The 24983-nt window shown below is 44.1% G+C and overlaps 1 protein-coding gene across 1 annotated transcript in view; it reads left to right on the top strand.

Annotated features, from left to right (window-relative positions):
• Positions 1-5843: 5843 nt before the first annotated feature.
• The window catches only part of LOC309358946 (transmembrane protein 263-like), a 270600-nt gene continuing 251460 nt past the window's right edge, over positions 5844-24983 (top strand). Inside the window, exons 1-2 of the mRNA XM_081892278.1 lie at positions 5844-6010; positions 11632-11722. Of these exons, the coding sequence (XP_081748404.1) occupies positions 6005-6010; positions 11632-11722 (97 nt within the window). The 5' untranslated portion in view covers positions 5844-6004. The remainder of the gene's footprint in view (positions 6011-11631; positions 11723-24983) is intronic.

Raw genomic sequence — 24983 nt, 5'->3', positions numbered from 1 at the left:
CTCTGAACACTTCCCAACTTGGAGGGGAAGGCGATTGCCCCTTGGATCCCCACTTGCTGACAAGAGGGAGCTGTCCACTGCCAACACAGCAGTCTCACAATGATTCAGTTTGCTATACATGGGCAGGCAGATGAAGGCTTCCAGATGAAGGCTTCCAGGTCTGCTTCTACTGAAAACAACAAAGAGTCTTGAGGCACTCAGACAAAGAGACTGGAAGATCTATTGAAATGACTTGTTATGAGTTTTCTATTGGATTTCTGTGAATGTGTTTTGTATCAGTGTGGGTTGCCTGAGGCCTTGGACATGGCAACTTGCCAAGAACCTCTTTCTTTGGGAGACTGGATGATTGTGATCAATTGTCAGTATTTTTATTGGCCAAGAGACCTATGAAGAGCGGGTGGGATCTCTCTCCACCATTCTCAGTTGAGGAATGTTGGGATCCAGATATCTGTTAAGTTGCAGCTTGAGGCACACTCAGGGCCCAAACTACATATGAAGTTTACAATAATTTGTTATTGAATGCAGACATTTTTGTCAGCATGGGAGAGGGGCTTAATCTGGATTGGGGGCCTGGCATGACACGGGGAGGAGTAGGGGACGCTTTCATCTTTTGCCTCCATGCTAGGGTCCTTATCTGGCTCAGGACCCCTATACTAACAATTTAGGAAAGAGAAAGCTTGTACTCTTGGGGAAACTCCATGATTTATATCATGTGTAGCATGGCCCCGAGAGGAGGACGGGGAAAACAGAGTTTTGGGAGCTCTGAAGCATCTTAAGGCCCATTGTAGATCTGATGTGGAAGCACTAGATGTCAAGGCGTCCGTTGGAGCTTTATGCTGGGAGCTTCCATCTATGCTTCACCCGTATAATTGTAAATAAATGCAAATATTACAAAATGCTGTAACCCTCCTGTGACCTCCTTTCCAAGGAAACTAGAACTGTACAAGCACCACTTTTCTGGAAATGCTTGCCACATGGAAAATGTAGGCACACAAAACAGCCTGTTGTCAGATCCAGAAGTAACATGAGATCATACGAAAGCTATGTCAAGAGATGAATGTTTTCACTTGATACTGCTCATGCAGGGGCTTTGTTCAATTCAACCCATTGCCTGGAACCGCCTCCCCTTTACCATGCAACAGGTTTGCTTCTTTTCTGCTTTCGGTCTTGTTTCAAGTCCTAGTAGTATGACAGCTTTTCTTCAGTGATCCTTGCCTTATTGTAGTTCTTTTCTTTCATTGCCCCCAGTCTCAATGCCACATCTGTGTACATCTACTCAGAACCTAAGATAATTGTCTGAGGCCCTTCCCCAGGTGCTGACTAGAGAGGGCCTTTTCAGTGTTGCCAAACTAGTTATCAAACATCTCCCTAGAAAGACTCACCTGGTGCCCTTTTTGTGGCCTTTCTGATTTCCCCAGGCATTTGAGTATTTTTAGTACTTTTTAAAATAACTGGTGTACTGTTACTCTGCTGCTAGGTTTATACTGCTCCTGGTTTCATTCTATTTCCAAGCTGTTATTTTTTGTATTTTATGGGTTTTGCTTGTAAACCCGAACTGTTATAATTGGGCAGTAATCATGTCCCCTTGGTGGGCTTAACAGCACCTATTGTTGCTGGATAACAGTAATGACAGATTCCCCCAACCCATCCATGTTGAGGATCCTGATTACACTTACACATATTTCAGTTTAAGACTGGTAGGAAATGTCTTTAAAACTTACTTGAACTATACTAAGCATTCATTCCACTGTCCTATACTACGGCTGTCTATACAGTACCGTATTAAAATACAAACCCAAAGGGGCCAGAGTGATGACAAAAGAATCAACACCCTTATTATTATGGTAGCTATAAAGCTGTGCACCTCAGTATAAAACCCTGCAAACAACACTCAAAAGACACAGAGAACCATACTTTCACAGCTGCACATTATAAAACAGCTGGGCAGACAATCTCAAATAGTTAGGCATGAAAAACAAAAACCAGGTCACCGCATCGAACACAGCATGGGTCACTCTTCCCAGCTGAGGGCTGGAGTGGAATTTGGAAGTTTGGTCTTGGAGTGCAGCCGGATGAGTCTGTGGAATGCAATTCTTAACCTTCTCTTTTGACTCCACTTGACTGGGAGCTAGATTGGATGCTGAAATGAATTGCTGGAGGTCCGTGAGTCACTTATTCAATTTCTGGAAACATTAGAAACTTGTCCAACCCGATGAATGGTTAGTTAACTGCGCTCATAGCACTTTGTAAACAAACATCTCCATAAACGACTTTTCTTGTGCAACCTTCTTCCCATCTACTTTTATATAATGGGCAGTTTTCAGGAATGAGTTTAATTATCTGGCAAAGCAATTTCCGTTCCAAAGTTGTAGTCTACCATCCACATCCACTTTAATTCTCCCCTTCCCCCGCCATCCACCCCTGGCTCTTTTGGCCATATTAAATTTGGACCAAAGTACTTGTAGTATCTACTGCTCTTGCTTAGATCCTTCAACACAGCCTTTTAAGATGTCTTTAAAATCTAAAGTAGAGACGGGATGGATCCTGATGTGGGTTACAGAACAGGCCACTCAGCAGAGTGGGAAATTCTGTACCAGCGAGTTTAATGTTCCTGTTGTCATGAACTGGCAAGACGACGGTGAGTAGGTAGAAGATCCTGCCGAGGGGTGTAGCCAGGACTGAAACACACCGGGGGCAAGTAGGGGATGAGGAAGGAAGAACTCACAGGGTGATGGAGAATGGCGAAGGGATGGGGATCCATGCACAGGAACCAGAGCAGCAGGACCCATCACCAGAGCCAGAGGGGCCCCTGTTTTCATGAACATGGTGGGCTCTGAGGTGTGGGGAGCAGCAGGCAGGGTTCTCCAGGAGGCTGAGGCAGGCAAGGGCCCACAGCCCCGCTCCCTAGCTGGCCAGGTGGGGCTCACGAGCTCTGGGAGGAGGTGTGTGGTTCCGGAGTAGGCGAAGAACAGGTGAGGGTCTCATGCCTCGTCAAGTCCATATGCTGCAATCAGCAGGCAAAGTACATAAGGAAAGCAGCTGAGCTGTTGTGTTTGCTTAACTGCCCATGTTGAGGGAACTTGCTTTGGATGCTCCTGAGCCTCTCAGGACTGTGCTTTGGGTTTGACTCTGGTCTATATCCTGACTGCTGGACTTCAGGCTACTTGGATTGATCCTGAACTGTGCTTCCTGACTTTTGGACTTTGCTTGTGTGGATTGACCTTTGAACTTTGAGCTCTGGATTTAGCATACTGACTTGCTGCCAGGTAGGCCAGAGGTTCAGGACACCTGTGCACCTACTGTACTGAGGAGCAATAGTAAGGTGAGAATCATAGAGTTGGAAGAGACCACAAGGGCCATCGAGTCCAACCCCCTGCCAAGCAGGAAACACCACCAGAGCACTCCTGACATATGGTTGTCAAGCCTCTGCTTAAAGACCTCCAAAGAAGGAGACTCCACCACACTCCATGGCAGCAAATTCCACTGTCGAACAGCTCTTACTGTCAGGAAGTTCTTCCTAATGTTTAGGTGGAATCTTCTTTCTTGTAGTTTGGATCCATTGCTCCGTGTCCGCTTCTCTGGAGCAGCAGAAAACAACCTTTCTCTCTCCTCTATATATTTGAACATGGCTATCATATCACCCCTTATGGAGAAGGAGCAGGCAGGTTACCAGTATTTTCCCACCTGTTTGCTAAGTTGCACTTTCCACCGTTTCACAAAGGGGAGCTGCTCCAGCCACTTGATCGTTTTGGTTACCCTTTCCTGCCCCTTTCCCAGATCTGCAGTATCATTTTACAGGTGCTGCAATATGATGTGCTGTACACCATAGATCTGAAAGGGGTTCCAAAGTTCCACAAATCCTTTCTGTCTGAGGTTGAGGAATCTTCTACACTTCAAGCCAGCCAATGTTACATTTTATATGAATTATTTCTTTTGCTATTTTAGCACTCAAATATAAGTAGGTGTCTTACCTATATTCTTTTTGGTGCCTGAAAAAAACTTTTTTTGTTTAGGCAAGCCTGCACAGACATGCAGGATGTGGACATATATTCTGGTTTTGGGGTTGTTTTTGGTTTTTTTAAAAGTTGGATTAATGGATAATTTTATTGTTTTATCCTTTTAGTAAACTGCTTAAAATTTTATAACAATCCAATATGCAAATCCTGTGAAATAAAGTAAATGGCCTTTAATGTCTTGGCAGAAAGAAGGCTTATGTAGGATGCTCAACGGACTGCAAGAGACCTAGAAGTCTCTTTGTGGTTACCTACACATGCACGTTTCACAAGATCTTGGAACCAATCATGCAGGATTCCAAGGTCTCAAGGCCATAAGCACATAGGTGCCCCCTCACCAACATCCTTAGTAATGTGGACACCTTTGGCAAGACTGGGCGAGCTGATGTACACCCACATAGCCCCTTTAATCACACCACACTCACTGCTTCATGCTCATTGTGAACAATACTGGTTCCTATTTTGCCAGTATTGAAATACACCCCATTGACTCCCTGTGGGTTTCTGATCTTGGAGTGCTGGTCTCAACTTTTAAAGTCCTACATAACCTAAGATCCAAACATCTGCTGAGCCAGCTTTCCTGCATCAATCTGCCTGCCTACTGAGATTGTCATCTTGTTTAACTAGACAGGCTTTTAGTCTCCTGTTCATGTTGACTCCCTCTGCTTCACAAATGCTCCTCTCTTGATTTCTTCCCCTATGTAACAGCAACTCAAAACAGTCTGTGGTTGCCCTCTAGTGGCACATTGTGTGAACTGTACTATATGTTCAGTTTTGAAAAGCTTAGTTTCCATTTCCAAATACAGTACAGTGGTACCTTGGTTTACGAACTTAATCCGTTCTGGGAGTCCGTTCTTAAACCAAAACTGTTCTTAAACCGAGGAGCACTTTTCCTAATGAGGCCTCCTGCCGCTGGTGCCCTTCCACTGTTCGGATTCCATTCTTAGACCGAGGTAAAGTTCTCAAACCAAGACACTATTTCCTGTTTTGCGGAGTTTGTAAACCAAATCGTTCTTAAACCGGACTGTTCTTAAACCGAGGTACCACTGTAATAGGCTCAGAAGAGTTGCTAATCACAGTCCCAAAACACAAAAGAAATACTGGGTTAATGGTCATCACATGAGGCATATTTCAGAGATCCATCACAGAAGTTCACATGAATATGTGCATCTTTCCACATTCTAAAGCTTTCTTACAGAACATTTCCCAAAATGTGAAGTTGGCATCCTTCCCTATGTGCTGAATGCTGGGTGGCAGACCACATGCTCTGCCACCTTCAGGTAAGAGACATCTTCAGGTAAGACTGGGAAGAGACTCCTGCCTGAAACCCTGGACAGCCGCTACCAGTCAGTGTGCAGGCCACAGGTAGCCAATGCAGTGCCCTGAGAGGCTGTTGCATTCCAGTTCCCATTAGCCTCAGGCAGCATGACCATTAGTCAAGGAGGATGGGAGTTGCAGTCCAGCAAAACCTAGAGGGCATCATGGTGGCTTCCCCTGCAACTGTCTCTGTATCAGGCAGATTCCTGTTTGCAGGGTGTTGGACGACATGACCCCTGGGGTCCCTGCAAGTCTACAATTCTATGATTCCTATAGACTTTATAAAGTTCATTAAACAAAAACTCCAAGTACAGCAGCATTCCCAGCAAGGACATTCCCTGCCTCTGAAGTTGCTGCACACGGGGCCCTTCTTCCCTCAAAGTTGGCAACTCCCCGCATCTTCTAGGATGTTCTTGCCCACTAGAAGATGGCGACCACTACCCCAGGCCCCCCTGCCGGACCCACTCGCTCGTTCCTCTTCCGGCGTGGGTTGCCATGGCGCCAGTCCCCTCCTTCGCCCTCCTTCCCTTCTCCAGTGTTTACATCCAGAGCTGGAGTAGGAGGAGGAGCTGGAGGCTCAGTGCCGGGGAAAAGGCTCTGGCAGCCGCGGCGACCTTGCGCCGCTGCCGCTCCTCCTCTCGAGTAAGCCGCGGGGAGAGCCAGGGAGCGCCGCCATGAAGGTGAGCGGGCGCGCGCCTCCCCTCCCGAAGGCGCACGGGGCGGGCTCCCTCCTCTCCCTGGAACCAGGGCGGGTGGCGAAGAGGGCAGTTTGGGGGGCAAAGGGTCGGGGCGGCGGCTGGTTTCCCCAAGCAAAGAGTCCCCCCTCCACTCCCTCCCACCACCACATAGGGAATTCCCATCCCTGTTCCAAAAACAAACCCAAGTTAACCTGTGCGTTATCCTTGGAAAGGAAGGATGCTCAGAGGTGGTACAGTCACTCCCCACCCCCAAGCTCTTGGGACTCCCATCAAGGGTATACCTCGGGGCACTGAGAACGACCATCTCATCCAGTCATGGTGATATTAAAACGTACACACAACACATTGCCCGAACTTGGAGGTTTTTAATCAGAAGTTGGCTATCTATTTATCTATCTGCCAGGGATTCTTTAGCTGAAATCCCTGCACTGCTGGGGGTTGGACTAGATGACCCTTAGTATCCCTTCCAAATCTACAGTTCTATGATTCTTTGAAATATTCCTGAACTCTGGGCATAGTCCAGGTTTCTTTTTGAATTCTTGTGATAATAAATTTAACTGGGTTTGTTTGTTTTTTCTGTTCTCCGCCCCACTGAGTGAACTGTAAGATGGTGTAAATTGAGTTTGACCCGGTTCAGTTTGACCCAGGCGGCTGTGATTCTGTTGCATTGAGTTAATTGATTACAACATGAGCGACCCAGAATGAAACCGACCTAGGCTGCAAACAGGATCTTTGTGGCGCACTCATGGTAACCTCAATAATAAAACTGAGGACCTTGTTTCAAGGAGTTTGCAAAAGACTGCAGTGTCCATTGTTCATTGCCTTTACACCATGCGTTTGTTTCCCACTGTGTTTTTTGATAGCTGTTATGTGAGTTCATGGGGCTGGAGTGCACTTGGCCAATGCTGCCTGCTACATATCCCGTGGTGATGGTAATTTCATCCTTGGTTGAATTACTTTGTGGCAGCCTATGGAGAGCGGTGCCATACTTTCAAAAACAGACAGGTGTGCTCTTCAAATACTGTTGGACCCCAACTTCCATCAGCTCCCATCAACATGACAACTGGAATTGCACAACATCTGGAGGGACTACAGATTCTCAGTCCCTGTTCTACAATCACATACTTTCTATCACTTTTCTATATTCTATATTGGAAGGGGAAATCAGCAAGGTGCTTTTTACAACTATGTCCTTTTAAAAATCATTCTATCACTTCCAAGTGATCTATATTGCAGGGAAGATCAGTAATAGCAGACTAAGGGCTAACATTTCAGGTAGACCTATCTGTCATCTGTCAAGTAACTGCTGCTCAGCTTCCAAGTAACTCCCAAGTTCCTAGGAACACAATCCAGATTGGAAAAAACCCACTGCTCTAGTTTTCTAGGTTGGTTCACGACTGACAAGAATTGGGATGGGAGTTGTAAAAGTCAGTGACATTGTAAATCACAGGTTTAGCGCAGGGGTGGGGGCTCTCTTGAGGTTGTTGGAGTACAACATTTGTAAAACATAACAAAAGCTAAAACTACAGGTGTCATTATATATGCATATATAAGTTGTGATTTGTCTCAGTGGAGAAACTGACACTGGTTTTAATGGGGTGGATTGCATCCAACCAAGGAGAGGACTTTGAATTTAAGGTGGTGGGGAGGTTAAGTATCCAAGCTAGGACACAGAGAACCTTCTTACCTGATTTCTTAATGTTGTAGTGGGGAAACTGATGTGCATGTAATAAGCTCCCACAAACTAGGAATGTTTCCACAGTGTGAATATGCAGTGTACCAGAATTGTTCCATAAGACACATTACCTGAAAACTACTGCTGCATAAGAGCATCAGGCACAGCAAACAAGGGTGATAAGCATGGAGCAGATTGCTTTCTGGTGTGTGATGATGGCTAGCTGAAGCGCAGCTGTTTTCTTCTTCCCTCCACCTCCATTGCTCTTCCTGTCTCTTTACCAGCATGGAGATTTTCTAGGCTGAATATCACTGTATTCTGCAGCAAAGGGAGTAGACATGCTGTTGCAGGGGTAACATCAGACTAATTAGGGCTATTTTAATTTTAATTGATTAATGTTGGAGTTCCAGTTATATTTTTACCTTGTTTTCAGGGTTATGAAACACCAGTAATTATCACTTGTAAAATGTTTTACATGTGTCACAAAGTTATATTTTAATTAAATGTCAGTTTCATTGTTTTGCGTCACATTCTATTTTCATTTGTCTAGTATGTAAAGAGTTCAAACTCTAGTGTTCAAATTCCCTCTGGGCTAAAACCTAGCAACAAAGTTCTCATTAGAAAACCTGGTTTTGTAAAATTAAGAACAAAACATCCATCAAGAGATTTGTAAACTCATTTGAGTACCAAAAACAAAAGTACAAAAAAACCCTCTGTGCGTAACAAATGACTTTCAGTCATCTCTGTGGAATATGAACTTGATTTTAGGCCAAGATGCAAATGTGTGTTTAGTTAGGACTCATCATTCTCAATTTGAAACTGCAGATCCTGCTTAATTAGGCATCCTTTCTGAGCAAGCTGAAAGCCCTCAATTTTGATAGAGGTATATGTTCACATATGCACACATTTTTCTTTGTTCACACACTTCAAAATACCATGAACATCTGTTATGGGGATGTTTGTAACTTTTTTCCTCACTTAAAAGTGCACACCTATAATGCTCCATCTCAAAGAACAGACTAGGTCTTTTCATACATTTCCATCCATTCTGTGCATTAAGCTTAGGGCTCATTCACATTTACCTTCTGCTCTGTACTTTCTAGGGACAGATTCATGCTTTAAAGTGCTGTGTCTAAGTGCTTTCTTTTTGCCCCGGTGCTTTCTCCACGAAAACCCACTCTTTAACACTGAATCAGAACAAATGACAATTTGGGTTTCTGTGGATTGCCATTTGCTCTAATTCAGTGGTTAAAAAGTAGATTTTTTGTGGGGAAAGCGGCAGGGGAAAAAGTGCCTGACATGGTGCTTTAAGGCACCCTTTTTTGTGGCTCTGTGACACTTGCTGCTTAATCAGAATATTTGCCCATAATTGCAAATTATGCACATATGTTTGCTTTGAAAACAAAAGTCACAAGTTTTTACGGCAATACTTTCTCCAATATTGATGTTGGTGAGGAGCCTTGTTCTTACTAAGCAAATCACTTTGTTAATGGCCCTTTGCATGTGACTTAAAGAAAAACCTGGGGAGATAATTTTATCTGTTTCCCCTTCTGCTGAAGGATCCCTTTTTTCTGTGGCGATCACTCGTAGCCGAGCAAGATTGTCTTCTATGAACACGGTCTTAACAGTGACTCCGTAAGTGACTGTAGAGGCCAATTCTGGATCCACATGTCCTTCCACAGTGGGGACATACGGTAGATTACCAGGCAGGAGTTGATCACGGTGAGGGTTTGCCAAACATGCCTTCCTCTTAGCATGTTTCTCCCTTTCGTCCTGAGTTTGAGCATCTTCAAAGTCCATGACACCTTTGGTAAAGGTTGTTCTCCAATTGGAGTGCTCACAGGCCAGTGTTTCCCAGTTTTCAGTGTTTATACTACTTTTTTTTTTTTAGATTTACCTTGAGAGCATCTTCAAACCTCTTTTGTTGACCACCAGCATTACGCTTTCCATTTTTAAGTTTGGAATAGAGTAGTTGCTTTGGAAGAAGATAATCAGGCATCTGAATGACATGACCTGTCCAACAAAGTTGACGTTGAAGAATCATTGCTTCAACACTGGTGATCTTTGCTTCTTCCAGTACACTGACATTAGTTCGCCTGTCTTCCCAAGTGATATGTAAACATTTTTTTTTGAGACACTATTGGTGGAATCTTTCGAGGAGTTGGAGATGGTGTTTATAAGTGGTCCATGTTTCACAAGCATACAGTAAAGTTGCTTTGTAAACAATCATTTGGTTTCCCGGTGAATGTCCTGGTCCTCAAACACTTTGCACTTCATTCGGGAGAAACTGCACTCACAGAGCTCAGGTGATGCTGGATTTTGGCATCAATGTTGTGGAAATACAACTGCCCAGGTAGAAGGGATTGATCCCAGTGCAAATGCCACCACCACCTCCCATCCTATTCTGCGGGTTCCCCTAGTCTTCCAGAACAGATTTTCAGGGGCTGCAGGGGGTTGCACCAAGAACAAAGAATTAGCAAAATCCTCTCCTCTCCACTTACATTAGTGAAGACATCAAAAGCTGCAACTGCAAGTAAACAATTTGAAGCAAGTTGTGTATATTTGAAGTCCTTGTTGTTCCAACTTTGTGTAAACTGGGAGTGTAAACACCAAAATTCCTGATTCAAGTATGCAATTGAAAATGGATGCAGCTGATGGTTTCACAGAATCATAAAATTGTAGAGTTGGAAGGGACCACGAGGGTTATTTCAGGTACCTCACTTCAGTGTCTTGAGAATCATTAGGGAAATATGAAGAATTCCTCTTTGTTTGCTTTGGGATTGGTTTGGAAATTACACGCTATCCTTTGGCAGGAGGAGGAACACCTCTGCTTTGGTGAGGCTCATCTGACAACAACAAGAATAAACTGAGCCTTTAGTAGCGTCAGCCCAGTATTGTGAGATGCTCTGCCAATAGAGATTCAGAAGGCACCTTCTATGCCAACTTTTAAATGCCTGCATAAACTTTTCTATTCTGCCTGGGCAGACAATTAGGAATACATCCTTCCACAATGGTTAATTGATGTCTGATTTTAACTTTTTTTAATGTAATTTTTTAATTGTGTGGTTTTATGTTCTATTGTTGCAAACCGCTTTGATTTTTTTTAAATGAATTGCATTCAGTTACACTGATCCAGAGCTTTCACAGCCTCTTCTGGTTGAGTAGAACTGTGTGTCATCAGCAATACTGGTGACACCTTGCTTCAAAGCTCCTAATGACCACACACTCCCAATAATTTCATATAGATGTTAAATATCATTGGGGGGAAGATAGACCCTACAGAACCCCATAGCACAAGTGTCAGGGACCTGAGGAACACCTACCTAAGTGCTGCTTTCTGGCCACAACCCTGAAGATATGAACAGAACCACCATAATACAGTGCCTCTGATTCCCATTCCACTAAGTTGGTCCAGAAAAATGCCATAGTTAATGGTATCAAAAGCAAAATATATAGGCAATAACCACACACTGAACGGTTGAAACTGAGACTAGCATAGTTCACTTTTCAGCCAAAGTTGAAATAGTGAATCCATTTTGACAGAGGATAGTTTAAAAGTCATCTTGTCATCCTGTGCCCCAGATATGAGGAGGAAGGCAAGATATTCTCAGGTTTTTATGGAGTGTAATTATTTTTCCTAAAGAAGTGATGAGAACAAGTTTAATCACTCTGGGAGAAAGGAAAGTTACCAGCATTGATATCCTACTATATCCGAATCTGAAATGGTTCACATACCATTTTTTATAGATTAGCTGTAGGTCTCCACAAATCTAGTTGCCAGGGCTGCTCTGTGACCCCTGCTCTGGCCAAGACAACTACAAGGACATCCTTTCACGAAGTTCCGGGATCCTCTGTAGGCTCTTCCAGACATCCTTTTAGTTACATATGTCTCTTTGTGGTTTGCAATGAAGCTTCTTCTATCTTACAGGGGCCTAGTTCAGAAGCACAGATGGTGGAAAGCAACGCAGAGGCAGCTGCTGAAGAACCACCTCCTTATTTGCAGGAAGAACCTCCTCAAGGTAGAGTGCTTAGACTGCCACTGTGAATTTCTTATAACTTTTCAAAGGGAAACAGGCCATAAGATTCAAGGTCCATTCTTGTGATCCAAGGGAGTGGTATGTGATGTAGAATGCGTCATGCCATGATAGCACTGTTAATAATCCTAACTGAGTCCTTTGACTTCTCAGATACGTATAAAACAGGACTGTAAACCAAACTCCTTTGGCATTCATTAACAATATAGTTCTAGTTTGGCCTAAGCTACTTATTGGGTGATGGCATCTTCCCCCTTTCCACAAAGTTGCATTATCCGTAACGTTAAGCAAGTGATTCTTTTTTAATTGGATGGATTTCTGTTGGTGATAGTGCACCAACTGAGAGGTTTGGAGGGTGGCAATACAAGAACAGGCCTTTTGGATGGTGGGTTCCCGTCGGTGGAAAGCTCTCCGCAGAGAGACTTGCCTGATGCCATCATTACATGTCTTTAGGTGCCAGGCAAAAACATTCCTCTTTACCCAGGCCTATGGCCATTAAATAATCTATGCCAGGCATAGGCAAACTCCAGCCCTCCAGATGTTTGGGACTACAATTCCGATCATCCCTGAGTACTGATCCTGTTAGCTAGGGATGATGGGAATCGTAGTCCCAAACATCTGGAGGGCCAGAGTTTGCCTATGCCTGATTTATGCCCTGTTAAAGCTGTTGTGGTGGTGGGGAGGCTGTTATTATGATTATTTTATTATTATGCTATCTATTATTATGCTTTTTATTATGTGTTTATTGTTGTGCTCCATAAAGTGTGTTCTTAACATTGTACACCACCCTTGGATCTTTTGATAAAGGGTGGTATAGAAATCAAATAAGTAGTAAAAATAATAACTGTGGAGGTAGGCCTGTCATCTCACTCCTAAGGGCATGTATGGGACTTTTAGCATGGCTGAGCCAAAGCCCATTCTGATTCCCTAAGAAAGCCAGCTCCCTTCCCTCTTCCCAGTCTGCTGCATGATCCCAGGAGATCATAGGATCCTGCAATTAGTTTTCATCACCCCCACCTTCATAGGTGCTCAAAATCACAATGGTGACAGTGTGGGGTTCCCCCCTCCCCCGTATGTTTAAGTGGTAAGTGAAGATTCCCATTACATTATGGATAGAATTGAATCAAGTGGTTGTAGTTATTCTGGATTAAAATAACTGTAGTGACAGAAAAGGAAGGCGATTTGAATTAAGGACAAGTGCTTATTTAAATGGTCATCCAAGAGTTGGATTTGAGTCACTTCTTTATCTTAAATCTGCCATTTTTATTTTATTTCATTTTATTTCTGCTGTGGAAAAGACCTCTTAATAGTAACTACATTTCAAATCTAGAGCTTTCAGACTCTATTCTACCAGCCCTCTTGGAAAACTAGTTAAGCAGCCTGGAAATGAGATTGAAAAAGGGTGTCAGCGGGAGGTTCACAAATGCCAATCTTAATTAAAAACCTGGTTTCCAGTTAAATGACCCAGATTACGATGAGTACGAATCTCTCTCTCTGTGCCGCGTGAATGTTTCTTTAAGTAAACTTCACTACTGCTTTCTTTGGAAGAAGGTCCTCATATTCAAAGGACAGAAAATGCTAATTGGACCTTTTATCTCTACATTCACAGGGACATACAAAACTGCTTTCTGGTTCCTCTAGGCCAGGGGCAGCTGAAGTGGTACTATCTGTATGTTTTTGGACTACAGTTCCCAGCAGCCCCAGCCAGAATGACCAATGGTCAGGTATGGTGGGAATTGTAATCCACAGTATCTGGATGTCAGGGATTGGCTAGATGATGAAGAATGGTGGGAGACTCCAGCCAGAGAACCCCCTAGGGAAGCCACAGAAGAGGAAGGCTCAGAGCCAGGGGAGCAGTGGTAGGACATAGTCAGAGGATGAAGGGGGTGGAGCAGAATAGTTGGATGCTGAACAAGCAGCTGGCTTGAGTGAGAGAGAAGAAGAGGCAGAAAACACTGCAGACATAAGACAGGCAGCTGAGGAAGAGGGAGCCTGCTGGTATTTGCCATAGGTTTCTCTGTTGGTATTCTGTTTCCTTGAATAAAGAATCAACCTTACTGCTCGTCTCTGTGTCTCTCTGATGACCTGTGGCTGAATCAGCCCTAACACTGTAGGATGCTTGTTACCCCTGATGTAGCCTATTGCTCCTAACCCATTACAGTCTACTCCATTTGGCAGCATCATGTGCTGTACCACTAATTCCTCTCCAGCTTTTTCTATCTCCTCATCCATTACTTTTTGGGGGGACAGGGGTGGGAATACTATTAATTTTTTAGAGAAAGGTTTTAGAGAAAGCCAGGTTGCTTTATTCATGCTTTACGGGGAAAACTGGTCTCTGTCGTGTTGGATTATGATTGCAATATAACATTTTTACCTTGGGCTTTTAATTGCTTGTCTTAAAGGAAATGAACATATCTAATGCAAACTGTATAGTGATACCATATATATAGAGAGAGAGAGAGAGAGAGAGAGAAAGAGAGAGAGAGAGAGAGAGAGAGAGAGAGAGAGAGAGAGAGAGAGAGAGAGAGAGAGAGAGAGAGATGGTATAGAGATGGTTATACTTGGTACAATACAATTTTTAACATGCTTTTTAACAGAAGGCCACAGAGCATTTTGCAGATATGAATAATGCAAAGCTTCCATATAAGATAATGTAAATTTTGTTAATTAAAAAACGCATGAGAGTCGTCACAATGAACATTATTGATTCAATAGTGTCTTAGGATGTGTATAATTTGGGATTCAATGATAAAAGTGATCATGCTGCTCGGTTAAGTGAGTGGTGGGGGCATCAAAAAGTCCTGATGGTGTTAAATTAGTTTTGCTTTCATTTCTATGACCTGAGCGAAGGCAAGGCATCATTTAAACTACCTTACATTCCTTAAAGGTCTGTGAGTGAGAAAGGAGGGTTGAGAAGAGTGTCTTGAAATGTGTTCCTTATTTTGCTTCATTTTCTGCCTGATGAAGAGCTGTAGAATACTCAAAATCTTGTTCATAACTTTGTGATGTCTTAGTTGATCCATTACTGGGACATTTAGGGTATTTTTCGTCTTCTTCCTAATTTCAGCCTGATTACCTGTAATATGCAGTTTACTGAGAAAGTGCCACTGAGTCCAGTTGGATTTGTTCCCAAGTAAATGTGCATATAATGCTAGCTCAGTATCATTCATGAGTTCTGCCCACAGACTTGCTTCTACAATGCTTTCCCTACATACCCTACAGAAATGCAAGCTGAACTTTCTCTTCTTCCATCTTTCACTCACTGATTCATCAAAGGAATTGAAATACTTAACACCAGAAAGCTGTGGTCAGCTTTCCCCCTTATTTTTTTTCTCCAGCAGGAAGCTGGTGCTAGAATTAACATTCCCATAGAAGTACATCTTTGGCTCGACTATCTACAACTGACCCACACCCACCATTGTGGAAAAATGCAAGAAATTTAGAGAGATGCAATAAATTAGATGGATAGCTCAGTTGGTTAGAGCGTGGTGCTGATAATGCCAAGGTTGCAGGTTTGATCCCCGTAAGGGACAGCTGCATATTCCTACATTGTAGAGGGTTGGACTAGATGATCCGCAGGGTCCCTTCCAACTCTGATTCTAATGCACCAAAGCCAGAAGGATGCATGCCATAGTCCTAGCTATATATGTTTATATAGCATCTGTGCCAGGATGAAATGGGGCCGGTCAGACTGTGCATATTGGTGGAGCAGAGCGGCGGGGGGCTGCCCTGTTTATTTCCAGCACACAGCAATAAGACTTACGATAGATCTTGTAGGCTGCGACACCAAAGCCATTAAAACAAAGTGGCCTGCAATGAGAATAGATCGCTGAAGTTCTTTTAATAGAAAAATGCCATTATGCACTATCTCTTTTGTGCCTTCCCTTTTTATTGCTGCTTGCTCCTCTTAACAGCCCTTCCCCTTGTAAAAATCAGAAGCTCTTGAAAGAAAGAAAGGGGAAAAAGGACATAAATAATAAAATACAGTAAATTGTATTGTTCCGACTGCGCTGTGCTTTGGTTTCCTGGTCTCTACGAATTCGACTGCTGTGTCTGCTCACCTTCCCCTAATGAGAGCACCAGGGACCTCGGGCTCCCTCTGGAGGCCTCGCTCTTCTGGTTTGTTCCAATATTTCGTGAAATTGCATCATGACGATGGCAGCTTTTCAGGCTGCAAAGCACGTGCCTGCTGCTTCTGGAGGGAGAGGAATTGGACGTGTATGACACATTCTCTGCAGTAAAATGAAAGGTTTTGCCCTACAGGGGTTACCTTTCCGTTTCAAAGCAATAAGACTGCAGTCTGCTCCTCTGCGCACGGAGGCCTTGAACTCCATTTAGATTTTCCTTTGTGTCTTTATGGTGTCATCACTCATCAGAATAGAGCTGCCCGGTCGTACAGCATCTTTCCCTATGCACATGAAGGCCGTTACTTTAATGAGCTCATCATTGGTAGCAAATAGCTTGAAGACCGTTCCCAACTAAAGTGGGGGAAGTTTATCTGAGGCCAAAAGGGTCTTGGAACTTTGCATTCTGATGTGCTCCTGATAGCCTTTCCAAGAGGGCTCCCAGCAGGGCAGGTGAATTGCACAAGGAAGAAATTTTCTTCAGGAATAGCAGCGAGATCTGTGTCTAAATCAGAAACCAGGAATAATTTTGTTTCCCCGCCCACCTCCAGCCCACTTATTTTTCCTCCCATCATCATCACCATCCTGCTAAGAGTTAATATTCTAGCACCCTACATGGCCTTGATTTTAATCCCCCTTGAATCATATTGTGATAGGTGACCCTTATAGGCTGTCTGTTAGCTCATGGTGACAAATGACTCTATTACCTGCTGTCTTAACACACAGCACCCGTTGATTCTCAACACATCATGGAGAATGGAGAAAGAAAACCTCATCAAGGGGAGCAAGGGGGCTGAAATGAGGTCAGCCCCAATGGCAGGACATTTCAACAGATTAGGTCTGCAAAGGCAAGGCACAAGCTCAAAGGCAAGGCACAAGCGCACTCTTTGAACACCCAGTTAAAATTAGGCCATTTTAGACATCTCTGCAGAGCCACATGGGGGCGCTACTTGCCTGATAATGTAGCAGCTGCTGACTTGCCAGCCAAGCCCAGTGCTTCCTATGCTAATCCCTTTGTTGGAACATTATAACAGACTGAGGCTTATAGGGACGCTGTGTTACTAGAAGCTTTGCTTTATCTCAGCCACATCGACGACAATGAGGAAAATGGTGTTCAGTCCTCCTAGTTTTTGAAGGTGCAGCAATTTGCCTCAGTGTGTCTTTCCCCTTCCCAATCTCTGCTTTTCCATTGTTGCTGTTTAAAATATTGTACCAAAACTTTGATTGTTCACGTAGTGTGTTTATTTGACTATGATTGTCCAGGTTCTTGCAAACTAATCTGTCACTATCGGGTTTTGTTTTTTTGGAACAAGTGGGGGTTTTTTATTACGTTTTGGAGCAATTAACAACATGACAACATGCAGCCATGACAAAAGCTTTGCTTTGTTTTACATTTATCTTTCAGTATTCTTTATCCTTTACTTTGTACAAGCTATCATTATTTATTATTATATTGGACAATGTTTTAGTTATTATGACATTGGACTCCTGTGAAAGTACTATATCTGGGAAAACTGCAGCCGGACAAAAGGTAGGGAATTACACATCATCTGTAGAGTACGCCTTACTCCAAATGAACAATAGGCACATGGTAGCATCAGCACCATCTTGAAAGGGCAGCAGCCCCGTGGATAATTTCTGCTTTAAAAATCCTGTCTCCGCAGCCTCTTTCTCGTTTTGTTTACTTTCTAACTCCGTGGGTGGAATTCAGTGTCACACCAATGTGATGCAAACATTTCTGCTCGCCAGATGGTGCAGTCACAACTCTCCTCCCCTTGCATGCTGTTCTGTGGGTTCCCCCGACCCTCTGGAGTGGATTTGGGGGAGGCCCCATTGCGCTCGAAGGAGCCCTTGTGCTGACTTTCACTCGTGTACTGAGTTAGTAGAATCCGATCCCATGTTTCTGAAAATAAAGCCATGAAGGTTGAAATGGATGCCGTCCGGACAGTGGAAGGTGTTGTTTGCTTACTCCACCCCAAGCAGCCATCCACTGTGGGAAAGAAACTGTGCCCCTGTATCTTCTTCCCATGTATGGAGAAAAGCACTTGGGGCGGCACTTTTCGGGGAAACAATTTATTAAATATTGCCAAGGAGGTGGTGTCTTCCCAGCAGCCCTTAGATCACAAGACGCCTCTATTGCAGGCAAACTTGAACTTACTGCAACACTTTTCTGGGAGACGGTTCCTTATGAAAATAGTAGCTGCTCTTATCCAATGTACTGTGCATTGTGTCTCAGGACATGGCGCCTCATGCATTTCACGGCTTGTTTACACAAGCAGAGAGGTAACAGTGGTTAATTCAGAGGACACTGACAGATGATCACTCTGTACCTTTGCTTGTGCAGGAAAGAAATCCATGGGTATGTTGTTAGCTTTTTTCCTATTCAGGCAAGTGCTCTTCTGCACAGTAGCTACTGATAATAAGGCTTCATAAAAAGTAGGTTAAGTTAAGTGTTAGATACTGGAAAGCAAGAAGGAAAGGTAGGTGTGTGATAACCTAAATTCGTGAGCAACTATTAGTCTCCTCCCCCTCGGCTTTATTCCTTGCCTACACATTATCTTCCTGTTGAGAGAGCTAATGTTAACCATTATATATGGGTTTGCTGTTGCCAGTTAGTCTGATTGGATCAGGCTAACTGGATTAAGCTAACTGGCATCTTATAAATCAAGTTATTTCATTATCTGTCTCGGGAGATGGCCTGTTCATAAGCTCTGAGCTGCTATATCCCATGTTCACAAACGCTTGAAGGGGAGTATAGCTAAATAACATTTCCCCCCAGCTTGCTGGAAACTCATCGCACTCATTAGATAAATCCACAGGGAGTCAATATATATATTGACATCATGATATTGTCCTTCAGGAAAGAAAAGAGTTTATGTACCGTAGTCTATAAATCTGGCATAAAGTGAAATGTCTTACATGCCATGCACTAAGTATTGTGGAGCGTAAGGCAACAGCATGGTGCTAGACTGAAAAGGAAGGACTCAAGGACCCAATCTCTCTTCAGATAACAGTTCCAGACTCTGACTATAGATGATGAATCAATTGTTTGCTCAATGGATGACGACTTCAGACTTTCTGTGCATGTTTGTAGGTCAGGGGACAATTTCTGTTCTCAGTTGTACCTTTGAAATTCCAGTGGACTCAAAGGATGGGTTTGTATGAGAGAGTGTAAGAGATGGGCAGAGCCGTACAATTATTTTTTTCATTTATTTAATAAATTGTACATACAGTATTGCTTGGCAGGGCTCTTTTTTCTAGAAAAAGAGGTGCCGGAACTCAACCTTTTTAAGGGGGAAGCACCCACACAAAGTGGTTGAGCTCCCCCCCCGCCCCGTTCACTCACTCGACCCAACGCCACAGGAAAAATATAAAAATTGAGTGCTGTGCAGGGGGATGGCACCACAACTCTAAAGACCTGACGTAACGTGCCAGTGAGGTGCCGTAATGCAACAAAGAGGTGCTGGAACTCAGTTCCTATGAGAACCGTCTCAAAAAAAGCCCTGTTGCTTTGCTTGATGGCAGAAAACTTCATAGCGTTTACAAGAAGACTAAAAGAATAGGATTTATTAGTAGAAACAGTTAAAACATTCAAAAAAAGTTTTGTTTTTTTATATAATTTTTATTAAATTTTCTGTTTTACAATTTATAGTACTCATTTTTACATCCTTAAAATATCAATGACTTCGCTTCTTCTCTTTCCATGGTTCCTTTTGCATATCATAAACCCCTGCATATTTTACGGAATACTATACCATTCAGTATTCCATTATTGTATCCATCAAAACTTATTTGTACTGTTGAATTTATCTTAATGCTGCCAACGTTTGCAGCCGCACACAGTTATTTCCCATATATTCAATAAATGTTTTCCAGTTTTCTCTAAGCACACGTTCTTCTTGTTCTCTTATTCTACATATAGAATAACATACTGTATAGAACATAAAACATTCAAAAGATTTAAACCAGCAATAAACAAATAACACATCAGCATTCTGAATATCCGGGTAGGCTTGTCTGAACAGAAATGTTTTTAGCAGGTGCCAAAAAGAGTACATTGAAGGTGCCTGCCTGATGACAATAGATAGGGACATCCAAAGTGCAGGGGCTGCCACACTAAAAGATAGATTTCCTACAAATGCAGAATGGATATTTTGTGACACCTGTAGGAGTGCCAGTTGCGTGTGCTCCAGCTTGACATGCTTATGGGACCATTCCAGACAGCGGTGTAGCTAGTTGCTTGGGTGCCTGGGGTGGCAGGCGCACCCTGCAGCTGGGGGTGGAGCGAGCCACCTATGGGGGCAGAGCGAGCCAAGGCAGGGCGCGCTGCGTGGAGCCTCTCTGCAGCCTCCCCCTCAGCTGTAGGATGGCTGAGGTGGTGGGCAGATGCAAGCCCCACGCTGCACGAAAAAGCAGCGTGGAGCTTGCAGGCAGTCCGCCCACCACCTCCCCCTCAGAAGAAACACGTGGCTCAGGCATGCTGCAGGCCCCGTGGTGTGACGCCCAGTGCCCCCCCCCCGCCTCACCTAGCTACGCCTCTGCATTCATGCTCACCTAAGTGTGGATCTCCAAACACTTCCCCGTCAATTCCTCGAGCCCTCCCCCCATTTCTCTAGCTCCCTACCATAGGAGAAGAAGAAGAATTTGGATTTGCTATCCCGCTTTATCACTACCCTAAGGAGTCTCACAGTGGCTCACAATCTCCTTTCCCTTCCCCTCCCACAACAAACACTCTGTGAGGTGAGTGGGGCTGAGAGACTTCACAGAAGTGTGACTAGCCCAAGGTCACCCAGCAGCTGCATGTGGAGGAGCGGAGACGCGAACCCGGTTCACCAGATTACGAGACTACCGCTCTAACCACTACACCACACTGGCTCTTGGCAGCTGGACTGTGGCTGGATGTATGCTGATGGTGGTGAAAGGAATGCAGCCTGCTTATGGAAAGGGGAAGAAATGGGTCTGGATGGCGGGTTTCTGGCTAACTGCAGAGATTCAAAAGCCGCTTTTTAGGGCAACAAGCCCCCAAAGGTGGCTTCCACCATGCAGTCATAAAACCCAGAGCAACCCGGACCCAGCAAAAAGTATTAACTCATGCCCACACTGCCCCCGGCAATACCAGAAAAGCAGCCCCCATGGAAACCTGTCCCAAGCAGCCTCAGCCCATTTCAACCCGATCAAGCCTCAGAAACATTCCAGGTGCCTGAAACCTAGCAGGAAAATCCCCGCCACCTCACTTTCTGCCCAGCTGGCCGTGCCGGGACTCTCCCGGTTCCTGCAGAGGGAAGTGGCTTTCCTCCATGGAGACTTACTGTGCCAAAGCGAGCAGGTGCGAAAGACAGAGAGGAGGAGGAGGCAGCTTAGGCAGATTCATGGAGGAGAGGGCTGTCAAAGGCTACTAGCCATAAAGGCTGTGCTCTGCCTGCACAGTTGGAGGCTACAATGCTTCTGGTTTCTGGAAATCACTCAAGGGGAAAGTGCTCCTGCAGTGGGTTATTTTTTGTCACCCCTTCAGTGATTACCCCCGGGGCGGCCTGTACCCCCCTTCCTACACCACTAATTCCAGGCACATGCTCCTCCAGCTGGCTATTACATCCCTCTGCTAGTATGGTATTAATACAGAAATGGTGCAATACATTCCCCACCCTCATATACTATAGGGAAAGAAGACTGGCTTTGCTACGGTAACTGAAATATGTAGGAGAATTGTTACAGTCTCTTCAAACTGAAAGCGGCTGGTTTTCAGTCTCCTTTCCTGTGTCACAAAGAATCATTAGTAAAATACCTGACTTCTGAAGTTCAGCCAGTAAATTGTGTATTCTGGCAGGCTTTCTACTGGTCCCAGAGACTAGCAGTTCTTCACAAATGCTACAATCAGGATGATCTTGCATACAATCAGGATCATTCACAGGGCTCATATGGATGCCCCTGAGTCTGCATTGTATCATGTTCTCAAAGTACATGTATGGCTCTACGAACCAAACAGCACGGATATTGATGCTTCATGTAACTGCAAATAACTCCTGCTTATGGAATGTCCTCAGTTTTTATAGCTTAAGCCTTTACATGTTTACTCAGAAGTGAAGTCCCACTTTATTCTGGTGGGACATGCCCAAATGCCTTAGGCCTAGCCTTCCAAGTAAATGATCTTGCTGAGTACCCTTGCATATGCACAGAAATCTCTCATGTCTTACTCTGAGCAGTTATTATTATGCAGTGCATGTGAACTATATGACCAAAGATTTTAGAAAATGCTCCTCAGTAACTACTCCGTTTAGTTCAAAAGCAATGTTTTTTTATTGTTGTAGTAACTGATCTGAATGCATACATGCTTGCTTGCTTGCTTGCTTGCTTATTTATATTATTTATATTCATATCTCACTTTTTAATGTGTGGTAGAAGAAGAAGAAGAGTTTGGATTTGCTATCCCGCTTTATCACTACCTGAAGGAGTCTCAAAGCGGCTAACATTCTCCTTTCCCTTCCTCCCCCACAACAAACACTCTGTGAGGTGAGTGGGGCTGAGAGACTTCAAAGAAGTGTGACTGGCCCAAGGTCAGCCAGCAGCTGCATGTGGAGGAGCGGAGACACGAACCCAGTTCCCCAGATTACAAATCTACCGCTCTTAACCACTACACCACACCGGTACCCTGGACATGCTTGTCCAGGAACTGTATGCGTTTCACAACGGGACATTTTATTTAAATCCCCACTGAGTTTAAATCCCTGCTCCCCTGCTGCAGATGGTGGCTAAATGGATTCAAGGGATCAGAGTGGCAGGTTTCAAGGTCCACATTTCACACTGACTCTTCACCTTTGCAGGAATCCATGGCCTTTTGCCCTTAAGGCCAGCCTTTGGTCTTCCTCTCCCGAATCTGCATAAGTATTAGGCCTGTGCTCTTGGGGACTAGGCCTGTGACACTAATTCAGCCACTTTCCCCATAGAAAAGCAGCTGTGACAACGTGCTGTGAGTAAGAATCTCCCTTTCCCAGCAGCCCCGGTTAGAAGGCTGAGAAAAATTATTTACCAGAAATAAGACAGCTTTTTTTGTGGGGAGACATTGTCTGGGCAGGTGTGGTGGTGTCTGTACCTTCTGCCCTGGGAGGAGGTGTGTCTGAGAAAGCGCTCTGTGTCTGGCTTTTAAACAAATTATCTTCTCTAGCATAATCCAAGTTTCCCTTCCATATGCAATGAGGTGATATTTACAAATCCCTGGCACTGGAGGCAAAATGTGTAGTCACATGTAATGTGCAAAGAAAATGAGGTCAGGCACGGGAGAGTTCTTCAGAAATACAACTGCAAATGATATTTTGGACAACAGATTTGATCTGGATTAAGTTTATGTGCAAGTTTTAATTCTCTTAAAATTTAATCTGTTGTCAAAGCATCTCTGAAACATCTGCTTTAAAAATTGACAACATTACTATTGCTCTTATTTATTTCTCTGTTTAAAGTGTGAATGGGGAACTTGTAGCCTTCATGCAGCCTTTATTTCATGCAACCTGCAGAGATGTGATAGCATAGTGTGTGTGTGTGTGTGTGTGTGTGTGTGTGTGAGAGAGAGAGAGAGAGAGAGAGAGAGAGAGAGAGAGAGAGAGAGAGAGAGAGAGAGGCCCTATATCATCCTGTAGTGCTGCAAACTCATCTTTGGCACTGGCTTCTAATTGAGTTTTCCCATAGGTCAAGAGCCCTTCATGGGGCAGAAATTTACCCCAACTTTAATTTAAAGCATATGGAGATCTGCAGCTGCCACCTGGCCCAGCCTGAATGGGAGCCCACCAAAAATGTCCTACGGCCTTTCTGGGCTAGAGAGGCAAGACTGGAAAGGGAAGTAGGTTTCCCTTGTTTTCACTTACTACCTCCCAGGAGAAAGAAAAGAAAAAGAAATTCTGTCCCCTTTTCCCACCAGGTGCAAGTGAGGACAAAACTCTTGAAGTCAGGAAGCGAGATGGATTGGAAGTATGGGTAGCACTTGATATTGGAACATAAATTAATTTCAGGAGGAAGAAACCATTTAATGTGGGGCTGTCTTTCGGAAGCAGGCCCTCCCTTTTATTACATCACTCCGGGTCTTAACTGTCTCTGGAAGCTGGTTGGCGTGATTCTACAAGAGACTTTTTTTTTGGGGGGGGAGCTATTTTCCTTAAGACTGCAATTAAATAGAAATAGATTGGGATTGCTGGAGGTAGGTAGCAAAATTAAACATCTCAAACAAAACAAAACAGAAATCCTCTCACCCAAAATAGCTGTTAGTGTTGAGCACCCAGAAATCCCACCAGGGCATGGAAAGCAGCAAAGATGGCAGATCCTTCTGAGGTGCCAGGTACCTGCTCTTTGGGTGGAGCCTGTGAGTGCAATTGAGATAATTTCTTGGTATCGAAACATGGCTATGGATGCCTTGTGTTAAACATCCAATTATAAGATCAGTAAGTGCTTTCCAAACAGAAATATGCAGGATTTGTTCCAGCCGCCATCTGAAATGCAGTCACGTTGCATGTGAATTAGTGCAGCTGTTTAACAGCTGTTTTATTCTTCATATTTCCATTTTACATAATGTAATCACTTGACTTAGAATGTTGCCTGGAGTCTAGAAGTAATGGTTCTGCTTGCTGTGGGGGGATGTTAATGACCACAAATGAACAGTACCTTGATTCTGCAGCCTCCTCCCACCCCTCTTTCATCTTCCCTTGCTGCAGTGGCTGAAATTAGTCACCTTTGCCACAGCATGGTTCTTTCAGAGCAAACTTGGGCATTACAGGGAAGTGGTAAGCTTTTCCGGATTAGCTCCTCAGAAACTTCCATTTGTGGCATGCTGGCAGAGGTTGCATCTAATATCCACCTGTTGTGACAGCCCATCAGACATGGGGGCAAGCCACATGCATCCAGTGCTGAGCTTTATCAGGACAGCTGAAGAAGGGAAGCATCTTTTGCTCCCTCGGAAGACTGTGTACCATTCAGGGTGCTTTGCTGTGAAGTAACAGCCCAAGAGCTTACTAAACAGGCCATTGGACTGATAAGGCCATGCCTTTGCAGGCCACATTGTAAGATGGATCATTGTTTGTTTGCTGAAATTGTATTCTCTCTGGAGGCGCATGTCTCCAGAGAGGGGACACCTCAAAGCCCAC

Source organism: Podarcis melisellensis (genome assembly GCF_964234715.1).
Source record: "Podarcis melisellensis genome assembly, chromosome: 1".
In the NCBI taxonomy this organism is placed as follows: domain Eukaryota; kingdom Metazoa; phylum Chordata; class Lepidosauria; order Squamata; family Lacertidae; genus Podarcis; species Podarcis melisellensis.
The sequence above is the reverse complement of the archived record's forward strand: the minus strand, read 5'-3'. Positions and strand labels throughout refer to the sequence as shown.